We start from the raw sequence: 16,053 nt of genomic DNA, 5'->3' as shown, positions 1-16,053 counted from the left end.
TTTTTTACAGAGAGGAAGGGAGAGAGATAGAGAGTTAGAAACATCGATGAGAGAGAAACATCGATCAGCTGCCTCCTGCACACCCCCCACTGGGGATGTGCCCGCAACCAAGGTACATGCCCTTGACCAGAATCGAACCTGGAACCTTTCAGTCTGCAGGCCGACGCTCTATCCACTGAGCCAAACCGGTTTTGGCCATAAGTTATTCTTATTTTTGCATGAGTAGTATTGGAATGAGCTTTAAATATATTAAATATAACTAGCCACAGATATTACAACAAGATCTCTGTACTTTCTTTTTAATTTTTTTAACAGTCTCCATCTAGCCTTTGCATAAATTGTCTCGAGACAATATTTGAAAGTTTTGTCTACACTATTAGTAAATAGCTGACACAATGAGATTCAATGACCACAGCAATAGCTGAAGATTTAAAGGAAAAAGCCTCGCCCTGTCTGGTGTGGCGCCATCCCGTGCACTGAAATGTTGCTGGTTTGATTCGGGGCAGGGTGGGCAGGAGGCAGCTGATCAGTGTCTCCCTTTCACATTGATATTTATGCTTCTTCCCCTCCCTTCCTCTCTCTCTAACAGTCAATAAGAAGATATATTTTTAAAAAACAGGGAAAGCCTTGCCTTGGCTGGTGGTTCAGTTGGTTAGAGTGTCGTCCCCATACACCAAGGTTTTGGGTTTGATTTCTGGACAGGGCACATCAATGATTCTCTGTCTGTCTCTTTTCTATCCTTTCTCTCTCTAAAATCAATCAATAAAAAAAAAAAATAAAAAATAAAAAAAGGGAAAGAGCATCTGCTAGTGACTCCTACATTACATTTTTATTTTGTTGTATTCATTTTTATACCATACCACTGTACTATCCCAAACATAATTCATAACTTTTCATATTCCTGAAATTTTACAGTTTGCCTTATAAATCAATCTGTATAAAATGGGACTTAAAACCATGTGTTGCATAACAATAGGAATATCTGTAGTTGCTAGAAATCCCAGTTTGATCTTCTGTCCTTCATATCAAACTTTATTGAATTATATTCTTTCAGTGTCTATAAGTACCTCAAACATATTATGTCCACACCAAAAACTCATTATCTCTCTATCAAGCCTGCTTCATTTCTGTTATCTTGTGTGTGTATGTATGTATGTGTATATGTGTGTGTGTATGGGTACACAAATTTATGTTTTGGTACCATTGCATAATCATCTACACAGCTGCCCCACCTAAAAAACTAGGAGTCATTTCTGAGTTCTTGTTGCTCCTTGGTGATATTAGCGACTTGGTAGTATAGTCTAAACATCTTAAAACAGCCACTTCTCTTTGTCTCTGTATCTTCATGTCACCACCATAGTTCAAACGATTGTTATCTCTAGGCCTCTACCACTAGTTATCACTGCCATTCTTTAGTTACTCTCCACGCTACACATCTTATCATGTCCCCTTTCTTACCATCTTGCCACTCTCCAGTGGCTTGCCATTCTCTTTACATGAACTTCAAACTCCTGAAGCTGATTAATAAGGGTCTCTAGCCTCATTTCTGCCACCTATTCTTTGTCTCAGTGATTTTATCTTTTTTAAAAAATAATTTTTTATTGGTTTCAGAGAGGAAGGGAGTGGGAGAGAGTTATATAAATATCAGTGATGAGAGAGAATCATTGATTGGCTGTCTCCTGCATGCCCCACACCGGGGACAAAGCCTACAACTCAGGCATGTGCTCGGACTGGGAAACTAACCATGCCCTCCTGGTTCATAGCTCGATGCTCAACCACTGAGCCATGCCAGCTGGGCCTCTTTTTATTTTTTTACAGCTTTGTCTACTTAGAACACCATTTCCTTCTCCATCCCTAATTTCTTTGGCTAATCCTAATTCTGTATATCTCAGTTTAAATATCTCTTCCTCAGGAGAGTCTTTTCCTGAATTGTAGGCTAGTTTTATTTGTTCTTATGACTTCCTGTACTTTTCTTGTTATAATCTCTATCATACACACTATCTTCTTAGATCTTAATCTCAGTGAAAAGAGAGACTATATAAGTCTTTGTTTAATTTTAAAATATATTTTTATTGATTTTGGAGAGGAAGGGAGAGGGAGAAAGAGATAGAAACATCAATGATGAGAATCATTCATCGGCTGCCTCTTGCACACCACTACTGGGGATCTAGCCCGCAGCCCAGGCATGTGCCCTGACTGAGAATCTGTGACTTCCTAGTTCGTAGGTCGATGCTCAACCACTGAACCACACTGGCTGGGTGAGACTATAAAAGTCTTGATCTATTTACCACTTTAATCTCAGAGCTTAATAGACTACCTGGTCCTCAGTAGGTGCTCAATAAATAATCTTACCTTATAATAGAGAAACATGCAAATTGACCGCACCTCCGCTATGCCCACGATTGGGCCGGCAGGAGGCTGGGGGCGGGACTCCGGGTGGCATATCCGCCCGTTGAGAAGTTCAAGATGGCGGTGCCCAGTGGCCGGGCCCATGCCGCCGCTCCCGGGGGTGCCTGGGGCCATCGGCACCCCAGGGGGGCGTGGCCGGACCCATACCGCCGCTCCCGGGGGTGCCTGGGGCGATCGGCACCCCGGGGGGCATGGCCGGGCCCATCGCCACCCCGGGGGGGCGTGGCCAGACCCATGCCGCCGCTCCCGTGGGTGCCTGAGGCGATCGGCACCCCGGGGGGCGTGGCCGGGCCCATCGCCACCCCGGGGGGCGTGGCCAGACCCATGCCGCCGCTCCCGGGGGGGTGCCTGGGGCGATCGGCCACCTAGGGGGGCGTGGCCGGCCCCTCCCGCCCCTCCCGCCCCTCCCGGGGGTTCTGGAGGCGATCGGCCACCAGGGGGTCCGGGGGTCGATCGGCCACCTGGGGGGGCGTGGCCCGGCCCCTCCTGCCGCTCCCGGGGGTCCCAGGGCCGAGGCTTTCCGGGCCTTGGGCACCAGCGGGGAGCCTGCACCGATCCCAGGAAACCACTGGGGGTCGGCTCCTGTGATCGGTAGCAGGGACACTGGGTGCGGCGAGCCCAAGGCCAGGAAAGCCTGGGGCGGAGGCTTTCCCGGCCTTGGGCACCAGTGGGCAGCCTGCACGGATCGCAGGAAACCACTGGGGGTCGGCTCCTTCGATCCTTAGCAAGGATGTTGGGTGCCGCCAAGCCCAAGGCCACCGCCCGGGGCCAAGGCCCGACCCTGAAAAAGGCAGAAGGCGGTGGCCACAGCCAAGGCCTGGGTCCCTGGTGCCGGCAGAAAACTGGTGCAGGCAGCCAGGTGAATGAAGGTCTATTGCACGAATCTTCGTGCAAACGGGCTACTAGTTGTTCATGAATGACTCCCATTTAACATTGAATCATTACTCTCTAGTGACAAAAGTACGCAGGTAAAAATTGAAGTACTAATCATTTTATTTCATTAAAGATTCTAAGGTGTTTGTCACAAGATTAATATTTAAAGTAGTGTCAAGAAAAATAGTGACTTTGAGGAATTATATTCTGTTTATCCTCTGTTTTTAATGAAATAGAACAGTGATCAATGTTTAAATATATTAAAATCCCAGCATCCCTAAGCACTCTCCCATTAATATCAATGGCTCACAACTACAGTGGCAGTAGTTGTCAGTCAGAGGGCTTTTCTGAATCTCAGGTGTGGGTTATTTATAGAAAGTCCCTTACTCCCTCTTCCTCATTCAGTTATACCTTCTCTCATCCTATTGAGAAGCACTAAAAGAGAGTATACTTCACTTTGTGGGTCCTGTTCTTATATATAGTTAAATTTCAGTGTGATAAGAGTCCCCTTACTTGCCTCAAGTTCAGCCGTAAAGGCATCATAGTTGAGACTCAAATTCCACATGCTCATTTAGTTCTTATTTGTTTAAGTTCATACCTTGCAAAAATTAAAACAGGTATAAATCTTGCTAAAAGAAAGCAAGAATTCATATTAACCATCAAGAGTAGGAAAAATAATTTTATAGACTGAAACCCAAATTTAATGTATGGAAATTAAGAGGTTCAGTAGAAGCCCTCCTCACTTATGAGTTTGACAAGTAGGTGGTTAGTTGAAAAAGTTGGTTAAAGTGAGGAATCATTAAAAATGATACATACTGCCCTGGCCAGTTTGGCTCAGTGGATAGAAGGTTGGCCCTTGGACTGAAGGGTCCTGGGTTCGATTCTGGTCAGGGGCATGTATCTTGTTTGTAGGTGCGATCCCCCATCCCGGTCCAGGAGGCAACCAATCCATGTGTCTTCTCCCATCAGTGTTTCTCTCTCTGTCTTTCACCCTCCCTTCCATTCTTTCAAAAAAAAAGAAAAAAAAATCAATGGGAAAATATCCTCGGGTGAGGATTAACAACAAAAAGATACATTATCTTAAACAATGCATTTTAACCTAAAACACAGAAATGCATGCTCCTTCTCCAGTCTTTTCATTTTGGGCAAAGCACTTTTAGGGTATTGTTTCTTGACCCCGGAGTTTTTTCGTCTTTCTTATATATATCACATCTGTAAAGCATCATCTGTGATTTTCAGTTTCAGTTTCCTTAAAGTAGAATAGGAACATTAGATCTTAGTGGCTTCACTACATTTAAAAATCTTTCTAGGCTTTTATGATTTTTTTTCCCTCCAAGATTTTTTAGCATTTTCTCAGGCACCTTTATTGTCTCTTAAAAGCTTATGATCCAGTTTTTGTAGTGTTTCTCTCTATGCTTTCATATTCCATCAGTTTATATACTTTTAATTAAAGTTTTCTAATTATAATAAAAACAACAATTTACACGAACAGAAACAAAAACTGACTCTGGATAAGCATATACATACTTGGCTTTTATGCTAGGTTTTTATACCAAGCATTCTGTAAATTATGGTTATTAAGATATTTTACAGTGGGATTGGGGGGCTTGTTTGTCCAGTGAATCAGTTTAATTGGAATTGGTTAAGAGAGCTAATGCATTTATGTGATAAATTCTATTAGTAAAGATTTTGTAAAGAAAAAAAACAATGATTTTGTATAAGCATACTGCCTCCCCAACAATGTATTTAAATTTTGAGGATTTTGCCCTGGCCTAGTAGATCAATTGGTTATAGCATCATTCCGATATGCCAAGGTTGTGGGTTCAATCTCTGGTCTGGGCACCTACAAGAAGCAACCAATGAATGCATAAACAACAAATCAATGTCTCTCTCTGTCTGCCTCCTTCCTTCCCTCCTTTTTTCTCTCTCTCTCAAATAAAAAATAAAATTTAAAAACTGAAACTAAAAAATGTTTTTGAGGACTTTTTTAAGGCTAAAGTTTATGTGTGTTTTCTGTTCTTTCATTTTTGAAATACTGTTTTTGCTAAGTAATTATATTTACATATTCTTTGAGTAGAAAGTAATTAAATATATGGTTTAAATCACAGTTTTGATAGCTAAGATGGAATGAGATTAATCTAGGAATAAAAATATTTATTGATTTGGACTGAAATATTGCATTATATCATTGGAATCAAGAAAATAATATGCTTTTATAAACATAGTTAACTCAGCCGAAACCGGTTTGGCTCAGTGGATAGAGCATCGGTCTGCGGACTGAAGGGTCCCGGGTTCGATTCCGGTCAAGGGCATGTACATTGGTTGCGGGCACATCCCCGGTGGGGGGTGTGCAGGAGGCAGCTGGTCGATGTTTCTCTCTCATCGATGTTTCTAGCTCTCTGTCCCTCTCCCTTCCTCTCTGTAAAAAATCAATAAAATATATTAAAAAAAACATAGTTAACTCAGTATCATATAATATGTTGGACATATGGTAAATATTATTATAATAATGTGATAAGTATTATGTTAACATTTCATTTAATTCCCTTAAGATAGTGTCTTTTTCCATTTTACAGATGTGGAAATTGATTCAGAGTCTAACATGCTTAAAGCCATATAGATATTAAATGGCAAACTAGGTTTGAATTTAGATGTCTCTGAATCTAAAGTGTATAATCTGTATCCTTGTAAAGTTTTTTTTTAAACTTATTTTTGGGCTGTGTGTGTTTGTTTTAGATGAAGAAAATAGTTTACATGTGGTAGTGAACTGTGGAGAAGCATTACTGAAGAATAACACTTATTGGCCTCTTGTCAGTGATTTTATTAATATTCTTTCTCATCAAAGTGTGGCTAAGAAATTTTTGGAGGACCATGGTCTGTTAGTTACATGGATGAACTTTGTATCTTTCTTTCAAGGTATGAATTTTGTTTTTTTGTTAATTTCTTTAGTTTATCAAATGCCTAATGTGGAGCTATCAACTACTAATTAAAAGATAATAGCACATTATTTGGGTTACATGTGAAGTGTCTCATTTTAATTAATTGATATTTGTAAATACTTTAATAAAGTATTCATGAAGATACATCAGAGTTAAAAAATGTCAAAATATTAAAAAGAAAACAGGAGAATAAGAATGTAATTTTTTTTAGGATTTTAAACCATTATTCTGGAAGTTTCTATTTTCTAAGAAGATTCATAATGCTTTCATAAAAATTTCAACTGTCATCAATTAAAATAATTTTGACTTTTTAATTTAATACATTCAATTATGTTATATAAGAGATAATTTGCAAAGTATTTATAAGAAAATCTAGATTGTAAAGAATTCCAAAAGGACTAGATTGTTGTATTTTTAATAATTTACTTATTTCTATACATATTGCTATTTGTGTGTATATTAGAATATGTTTGGTACTAGGAAGTATTTTATTTGATTTTTAATAGGAAATTTTATTTTCATTAATAAGGTTTATATCTGTTTTAATTTTTGTAAGGTATGAACTTAAACAAGCGAGAACTAAATGAGCATGTGGAATTTGAGTCTCAGACCTACTATGCTGCCTTTGCTGCTGAACTTGAGGCCTGTGCACAGCCAATGTGGGGGCTTTTATCACATTGTAAAGTGAGGGTATGTTAATTTTTGTTAATTTCTCTAAATACCTTTACAATAATTAATTAAGAAAAAAGATGTGAAAACATTTATTTGTATACATGTGTATAATAAGGTTGCAATGTTTAGTTCTGAACTCACCTCTATGAAAGCTGACTTGAGACAGTAACTATTTTTCTTAGGCAGGCTGGACTTCATTTATATTACCAGATCTTTCCAGCCTTCCCTTGTTGTGAATATAAATCTCTACACTCATCTTTATTGTTTCATTTTACCCATTATCAGTTAGTTGCCTGATTTTTCTTGTCTTTCAAGGGATGAGGATAGTTATCAATAAAGTTTACACTTTTAAGATTCCAAGCACAAAATCAGCATACATTTTATACAAATTCCAGTTTTTTATAAACAAAATCTAAAGGTAACATAGCAGCAACATAAATTCTTTTAATTGGATAAGAAAAAGCTTATTTGTAATTGTGTGTATTTATGTCTTTCTATACAAATACGTATTTTACTTTGTATTTTGAAGTATTGGTTTGATGGGACTGCAGAATCCTTGGATAATCTAGAAAAATGGAATTCCCTGATCCTTAAACTAAGAACTTGATTAAGATTTTGCTATATGGATACCAGGAAGTCCAGCCTGCTAGCCTGTACCAATAAGCATGCTGGACAAGATTTTATAGCAGAAATATTTTGAAACTCTGGATTCCGGTTGGGCTCTGCCTCTTTCTGTGTAGGTGACTTGGCCTGCTCATTTTAAACTATTTGAACTTCGCAGTCTCAGTCTTTATCCTTATTTTTAAAAAAGCAAAACGAAGGACAGCAAAGCCTGAACTTCTTCACAGTGTTATTATGAGGCTCTCTTCCATATACTCTTTAGGTGTATGTGATTCTTTAAGCAGATTTATATTTTCGCTCATGACTTCAGCTATTTTCTAAATGCAGATGACTCACAACTTGATTGCTGTCCTGCTAGGTTCAAATTTCCAACAGCTCTGGCTACTCATGTAGATAGATCTCCTTATAGGTCCATGTTTTCTCAGGTCCCTAACTAACTTCTAAAATCATCTGTTCATACTGCATCCTTTATGTTACTTAATGGTATCTTAAATGATGCAATTAGCTAATATATAAATCTTCTCCCATTGCTGTACCAGCCTTGTTTAACCTGTATACGATGCCACGAATTCTCTTTTCCATTCCAGAAATATCTCCCTCCCACTTCTTTCCTCTGTCTTAATTCATTTCTGTATATTTAAAAAATCTGGGTTGTTAAGGCAATTTCTGCCTCTGATTCTTCCTTTTATAATCTATCCCAATACTTAAGTTACTTTTCTAAGTTCTGTATCTCTTCTCTGCTTAAAAATTACTCAACTTCTCATCTGTCTCCAGGATAATGTTTGAGTTTTCTATAGAGGCATTTAAGACTCTACACAATTTGCCCTCAACTTGTTTCTCTTAATTCATCTTCCTACCTACTTGCCTTCATTGGATTACCATTCCCCAGCATGCAATGTTCTTTTTAAAAAATTTAACAGTCATGTCTCCTACTTTACTAATTCTTTAAATGTATGGTTTATTTTTATATACATACATAAACACTTTTAAACATAAATACCAAATTCAAGAGAATCAGGTAGGTAGATAAATTCAGGAAGCCAAATTCAGTATAAAAGAAAAGGACAGTCACCAAATTTTATAAATGATCTTCTGAACACCTTCTCTGCACATTCAGCTTGATATGTTATTTTAAATGTCCCATGTCACATGGTCCACAAGGTTTTCCTTTAGGATTCTGAAGTAATCAGTAGCCATACTTGTTATTAAGATGGGTTATTAAGATGGGTTCCGTCACCTCCACTTTGACCTTGAGGTGGGACCCACACATAGTAGTCTGGGAATTTGGAGGAAACTGTTGGTAGAAGTTTACCTGGACCGGGAGCTTTTTTCCCCTTCAGTTCATCTCTGCTTTCTTCATATTCATTCTTTGATGTTGAGGGTTCCTCATGTGATGCAGCTGTCTCACCAATCTCTTAATAATCTTTATTCTATTCCACTTGGCTGAATAGAAACATGTTTCCATGCTGTTTTGTTTCTTTACAACATGTGAGATCTGTGGGAGGACTCATTTTCTGCACTGCTTCTTCTGACCCTCTCTCCCAATGTAGCTTACTGCTTCCAGCCTCCATTTATTTTTTTCCTCCCTGATCCTTCCTTTTTTCAAAAAATTTTATCTTCATTATTGAAAGTGTTACAGATGTCCCTCCTTTTCTCCATTACATCTGTAATACCCCCTCACCCAGGACCCACCCCCCTAGGCCATCACCACACTATTGTCTGTGTCCATATGTTATGCATATATGCATTATACGTTCTTTGGTTAATCTCTTCCCACCTGCCCACCAACCCACCCCTGCCTTTCCTCTGAGATTTATCAGTCTGTTCCATGCTTCAGTGTCTCTGGATCTATATTGTTCATCCATTTATTTTGTTTGTTAGATTTCACATATGAGTGAAACCATGTGATACTTTATCTGACTTATTTTGCGTAGCATAATACTCTCTAGGTCCCTCCATGCTATCTCCAAGTGTAACAAATCCCTTTTTTCAGCTGTGTTGTATTCCATGGTGTAGATATACCACAATTTTTTTATTCACTCATCTACTGGTGGGCATTTGGACAGTTTCCAGATCTTAGCTATTGTAAATTGGGCTGCTGTGAACATAGGAGTGCATATATTCTTTCTGAGTAGGATATCCTACTAGAAGTGGAATCACTGGTCAAATAGCAGTTCCATATTTAATTTTTTGAGGAAACTCCACAGTGGCTGCACCAGTCTGCATTCCCACCAGCAGTGCACGAGGGTTCCCTTTTCTCCATGTCCTCACCAGCACTTGTCACTTGTTGATTTGTTGATGGTAGCCATTCTGACAGCTGTGAGGTGATATCTCATAGTTGTTTTAATTTGTATCTTTCTGATGATTAGTAGCCTTAAGCATTTTTTTTCATATCTCTTGTCCACTTAGGCGAGGTGCTTTGTCAAATTTTTAATTAGATTGTTTTTCTTCCTTTTGTCAAGTTGTATGAGTTCCTTACATATTTTGGAAATTAATCCCTTATCAGATATATCATTGGCAAATATATTTTCCCATACAGTGGGCTCCCTTTTCATTTTGTTGATGGTTTCTTTTGCTGTGGAGAAGCTTTATATTTTGATGTAGTTCCATTTGGTTATTTTCTCTTTTGTTTCCCTTGCCCTAGGAGATGTATCTGTAAACATATTGTTATGGGAGATGTCTGAGATTTTGCTGCCTATGGTTTCTTCTAGGATTTTTATGGTTTCACAACTTACATATAATTCTTTTATTCATTTTGAGTTTATTCTTGTGTACGGTATAAGTCGGTGGTCTAGTTTATTTTTTTTGCATGTACCTATCTGATTTTCCCAACACCATTTATTGAAGAGACTTTCTTTACTCCATTGTATGCCTTTGCCTCCATTGTCAAATATTAATTGAGAATAATTGCTTGAGTCGATTTCTGGGTTCTCTGTTCTGATCCATTGATCTGTTCTTGTTCCAGTACCAGGCTGTTTCGATTACAGTAGCTAAGTTTGTTGTGGCTATTTGTAGTCTTTTTTGGTTCCATATAAATTTTTGGAGTATTTATTCTAGATCTGTGAAATATGCCATTGATATTTTAATAAGGATAGCATTGAATCTATAGAATGCTTTGAGTAGTATGAACTTTGAGTAGGTTGACGCTCAACCACTGAGCCACGCCTACCGGGCAGTAGTTTATTTTGATTTTTTTTTTTAGCTTTGAAGGTCAGGATTGCAATGTGCTACATTTCCCTTAATCTATGAAGTGAGAGAACAGAGAGAAAGCAAGCTCATATTATCCTGGTAGTATCTGAGACAGTAGTGTCTTGGTCCTAGATAAGATGCTCTCTGGAGCACTTACAGTTTGTCAGACATTGTTCTTTACACTGTATTCTTTAGATTATATTCTTATTTAATCCGCATATGATCTCTTATGAAGTAAATAGTCTCATCCCTTTCTTTCATAGGTTAAATAACTTGTCCAAGTTCACAAAACTACAAGTGAAAGCTGAGTTTGAAAACAAATTCATTTGATTTCACAACCAGTGCTCTTTACCACTTTATTATAATTGTCTCTTAAGCAAGAATGTCTTTAGCAGCAGTGTTATCAGGTTTTAGAAATGTAAACTAGAAGAAAGACTATTATTTAAGCGGGAACAAAAGCTATTTCTTTGTGTTTGTTTTCTCTAATTAGAAAATGGAAAACTAAAAGATTAGCAATCAAAATGGGAACTTCACCTGATAGCTTACTTTGTATGGTTGCCCTGAATTCTGTTTGGTTGTTGAAAATGGTAAGAGCTAGTTAAAACAGTAGTTACTAGATTGTTTAATAATGATAGAATGGATAAAGGATGGCTCATTTCTAGAATATTATTAATTTTTGCTTTTTGAACAGAACAAACAAGTTATAAAATCTCCACCTAGTGGCAACTTTGGGTTACTGCATACTTGACTGAAGTGTCTGGCCTTGTCTCTGGGACACTTAAATGCTTGTCAGAAGTAGTGCTGGACTATGACACAGAGCATTTTGTTTATTTATTTATTTTTTTACACAGAGCATTTTACATACATTATTTCATTTTCTTCTTCATAACAGTTGTAGGAAGTAAGTAGTATTAATTCCCATTTTTACATATGGAGAAACAGAGACTCATACAATTTAAGTAAATTGCCAAAGATAATAAACTAACAAGTAGTTAGCATGCATACTAAATTTTTTTTGAGTGGGTGTGTTAGTGGTGGGGAGATGGGAGAGAGATGATCTGAACAGATTATTAAATATGCTGTATTTAGGAATGGAATAAACTGGCCACTTTTTAAAAGAGTCTTGATATCCACTTTTTAAATTATTCTCCAAAGGGATTGTGTCAGTTTACATTATTGTTGAGAAGGAATAATGGTACTCCATTGTCCAAACCCTTGATAAAGTAGGAGAACATTTGGTTTTTAAAATTTCTTTAGTCATGAATTATCTACCAGTTAGTTTGGTTATGACAGATTATTTATTATAATTTATAAGTGCCATTAGATTTTTTTTCCTGTAAGAGATGGGGAATAGAATGTGCTTTAAAATAATATTTTTATAAAGATAAATCTTTATAAATGGAATAGATTAGAACAGAGTGACTATTGGTAAGGAAACGAGATAAGTGATATTTGGTTTGGATGGTAGCAGAAATAGGTGGAAATAGGAGTGAATTTATGAGATAATAATATCAAGGAAGAATTAACAGGACATGGAGACTGAGCAGGATGAAGGAGAAGTCAACAATGAATGTGAGACTTAGCTTTCTTTAGAGGCCCAGAATAATTTACATATGTAAAAAGATATTTACATATATGATATATTTAAAATTCACATAACATAAAATTTACCATTTTAACCTTTTTAAAGTGAACGTTCAGTAGTTTATAGTATATTCACAAAGTTGTGCAACCATTGCCACTAATTTCAGAACATTTTTATCACCTTCCCCTCCCTCCTTCATACCTCCCAATTCCAACCTCTTCTCATCTTCTGGAAACCACTGATCTCCCTTCTGCTTGAATTTATCTATTTGGACATTTCATATAAATGGAATCATACAATATTTGGTCTTTTCTGTCTGGCTTCTTTCACTTAGTAATGTTTTCATGGTTCAGCTGTGTTACAGCATATATTAATCAGTACTTCATTTCTTTTTATGGCTGAATAGTATTCCATCACATAGATTTTACTTGTCCATTCTTGAATTGATTCCTTTTTGTGTGTGGCTACTATGAATATTGTTTCTGTAAACATTTGTATACAAGTTTTTGTGTAAATATATATGCTTTTAATTCTCTTGGGCATTTTACATACCCACCAGCAATGTATGAGAGTTTCAGTTTCTATCATTGCCAACACTTTTTATTTTACATTTAAAAATTATAGCTATCCTAGTTTATGTGGATGGTATCTTACTATGGCTTTGATTTGTATTTTTCTAATGACTGGTAATGTTGAGCATCTTCTCATGTAAATGTCTATTCAAATTCTTTGCCCAGTTTATTTTTGCAAAGGCTATCATCATTTATTTTCCCATTTAACTTAATAGATACCTATTTCACTGGATCCATTTCTCCATAAAACATTAGTGGCACATACTTTTCCTTTTTTCTTCTAAATTCTGTTGCAAACAAATATATTTATAGGTTACTTACAGTAGTCATATATTCTTCCTTTTTTATTTTTGTTGTTTTTTATTGTAGTAAAATATATATAACATAAATTTTACCTCTTTAACCGTTTTTAGGTGCCTAATTCAGTGACATTAAGTACATTTACAATGTTGTGCAAGCATGATCACTATCCATTTCCAAAACATTTTATCATCCCCCAAAAGAAACTCTGTACCTATTAAACAGTAAGATTAAAGAATTTATAATATTTTTGGGATGTCTTAAAATGGAATCTGGTTTATATTATATAAATCTATTTCAGCTTTGATTAATTTAAAGGAATATATTATATAGCAGGTAGCAGATTGTGTTCTTTAATTTTTATAATTGTCATTGTTTGTTAGTATTTGCTTGTGAAAGGATGATTTCTTGAAATGACAGATGTACTTGTTTTGAAAAAAATATTTTTCCATTATATATACAATGCATATAACTTGGTTTTATGTATTGCATATAATTTGAAGTTGAAAGTACACATATATATATGCTGTATAACTTATTTTTTTAGGAAACCCAAGAATATACTCGAAATGTTGTTAGATATTGCCTTGAAGCTCTTCAAGACTGGTTTGATGCAATTAACTTTGTAGATGAGGTATGTACATTTTTGATATATGTAAAAGCATTTAAGAAAAGAACTGTTAGATTACATTTAACACTGAAAATAATGAATACCTTTTCATAGGACAAGGGAAAGAAGTCAGAGTGAATAATATCATTAAGTTTTAAAAAGGAAGAAGTGGGACACCAGTTCTTTGACATCTAGGAGGTTCCACAGTGCATTACTTAATGTTTGTTTATTTCCTAGAGAAGGGCATGATATTTTACCCTGTGCTTAAATGTGTATGTGTCAGAAATTTCTTCCTTTTTATGGAAGGCAAACTTTTATTTATTAGACTAATTTATAGACTTTTATTCACATAATGAGGAGGATGCTATTTTCATATTTTTGAAAAAAACTTTCACGGATGTGACATATTGGAGTTCTTTATAATTCTATACTGATACTACATTAGCATTATTATCTGAATGTTCTGGATAATATTTTTTAACATGAAAAAACTTTACTAAAATTTATAAAAGCATTAAAAACACATTTTTTTAAAATTTTTAATTTTTTTATTTGTTTAAAAAAGACAGCTGTTGTGTACTTTTGCCCTATAGTGATAGTGTGACCCATGGGATTCACAGATTTAAAATATAAATTCTATAATAGTCACAAGGTTGCCCAAAGTCCTTAAGATATGTGGTACTAAGCTAAATTATGGAGGCTGTGTGTTCAGCACTGATATGGGGAACGTCTCACTTAGCTCATGAAGGAACCTAGGCAAGCATTTCACCTGTACTCAATTTAGGACTATAGTCAGAGGCTCTTACCACTCTGAATATAACAGTGGAGTCCAGAATAACTTCTTCTACTTGTTATGAAGTTACTTATGTTTTCTAAGCTTGAATTTCCCTTTTTATAAAATGAGACTATTAATAGTTCCTACTCCATAGGATTTTTATGAGTATTAAATGGGGTAATGTGAATAAAGTGGGGACTGGCACATGATGAGTGCTCAATGTTGGTAAGCTGCAGTTGTTGTTCATGTTACTATTATGTGTTTGGTATGCATGCATTTGAAGATTCCCAAGTGGCCTATTGTAAAGGGACATCTCTCCCATTTCTTGTTCTGTGCTAGAGGCTTCAGAGGATTCAGAGTTGAGTAGTATACAATTTTTGCCTTCAGGAACTTATATTTAGGTGTTTAAAATAGAATAGTTTTATCTATTTTATGTGTTTTTTAAAGCTGTACTTCTAAAATTTTAAATCTTGATTAAAAGTATAGGAATAAGTCAAGGTGAAAATGTGGTTTTAACATTTTAAAATCTTCTTTGAACTTCTGTAAAACATTCTTTGACTTGTGGATTTTCTTTGTTTATTCCAGCCAGCTCCCAACCAAGTCACTTTTCATCTGCCACTACATCGTTACTATGCTATGTTTCTGAGTAAGGTAAGATCGTCATTAAACAATTCTTTTTTTTAATATTAGAAAATAAATATTCAATTAGTAACTTTTTAATCATATTTTTTAGGCTGTGAAATGTCAAGAACTAGATTTGGATTCTGTTTTACCAGATCAGGAAATGTTAATGAAACTAATGATTCATCCACTCCAAATTCAAGTACGTATTCAGGCTCTTAAAGCATTTTGATTGAATTCTTTGGTTAAATGATTCTTCCTTTATTTTATTTGTATGCCATTATCATTGTTTTAGTAGCCAAAATGTTTGAAAAGCATTTTACTGTGGCAGGGGGAGGAGGCAAGGGTGGGCTAGAAGGAGTCAATGGGGGAACAAGAGGATGTATGTAATACTTTCAACAATAAAGATTTAAAAAAATTAAACTTAGTTTTCATATTTTTGCCAGGTTGTATTTAGGAATTTTTGCTTTTATGAGATTTACATTTAGTATAGTTTTCTCAGGAATTATTTTCACTATATTTATTTGTAGGGGAAGTTTATAGCACTGTTTTGGGGAGTCAGTAGACCTAATGGATTATAGCCTTGGTAGCATCACTATTTTATTATCCATGTTGTTTGGGGTAATTCACCTACTTGATTCTTAGTTTCCTCGTTTGTAAAGTGAGAGGACATAAAAGAGAGGAGAATCAGCCTATATAAGCTCTGTGGTTTCTTTCAGTTCTAACACTATAATTTTGTGGTCCAACCTTTAATTTATGTACATTAAGAGACTTGCACTTCAATTTGCTTTTCTGGCAATTTTAGATTTGTTAATTATTATTAAACTTTAACTCTTGGGTTGAGGAACAAATAAGAGATGAAGTTATGACTATACTAAGTTTTAATT

The 16,053-nt window shown here is 36.0% G+C and overlaps 1 protein-coding gene across 1 annotated transcript in view; it reads left to right on the top strand.

The window, feature by feature from the left end:
- The window catches only part of UBR3 (ubiquitin protein ligase E3 component n-recognin 3), a 185,166-nt gene that overhangs the window by 72,313 nt on the left and 96,800 nt on the right, over window positions 1-16,053 (top strand). Inside the window, 5 exon segments of the mRNA XM_079782590.1 lie at window positions 6,019-6,198; window positions 6,778-6,911; window positions 13,708-13,794; window positions 15,131-15,196; window positions 15,279-15,368. Of these exon segments, the coding sequence (XP_079638716.1) occupies window positions 6,019-6,198; window positions 6,778-6,911; window positions 13,708-13,794; window positions 15,131-15,196; window positions 15,279-15,368 (557 nt within the window).

The sequence above is a fragment of the Cnephaeus nilssonii genome, assembly GCF_951640355.1.
Source record: "Cnephaeus nilssonii genome assembly, chromosome: 10".
Taxonomy (NCBI): Eukaryota; Metazoa; Chordata; class Mammalia; order Chiroptera; family Vespertilionidae; genus Cnephaeus; species Cnephaeus nilssonii.
Note: the sequence above shows the minus strand (reverse complement) of the source record. Positions and strands in the feature narration are given on the sequence as shown.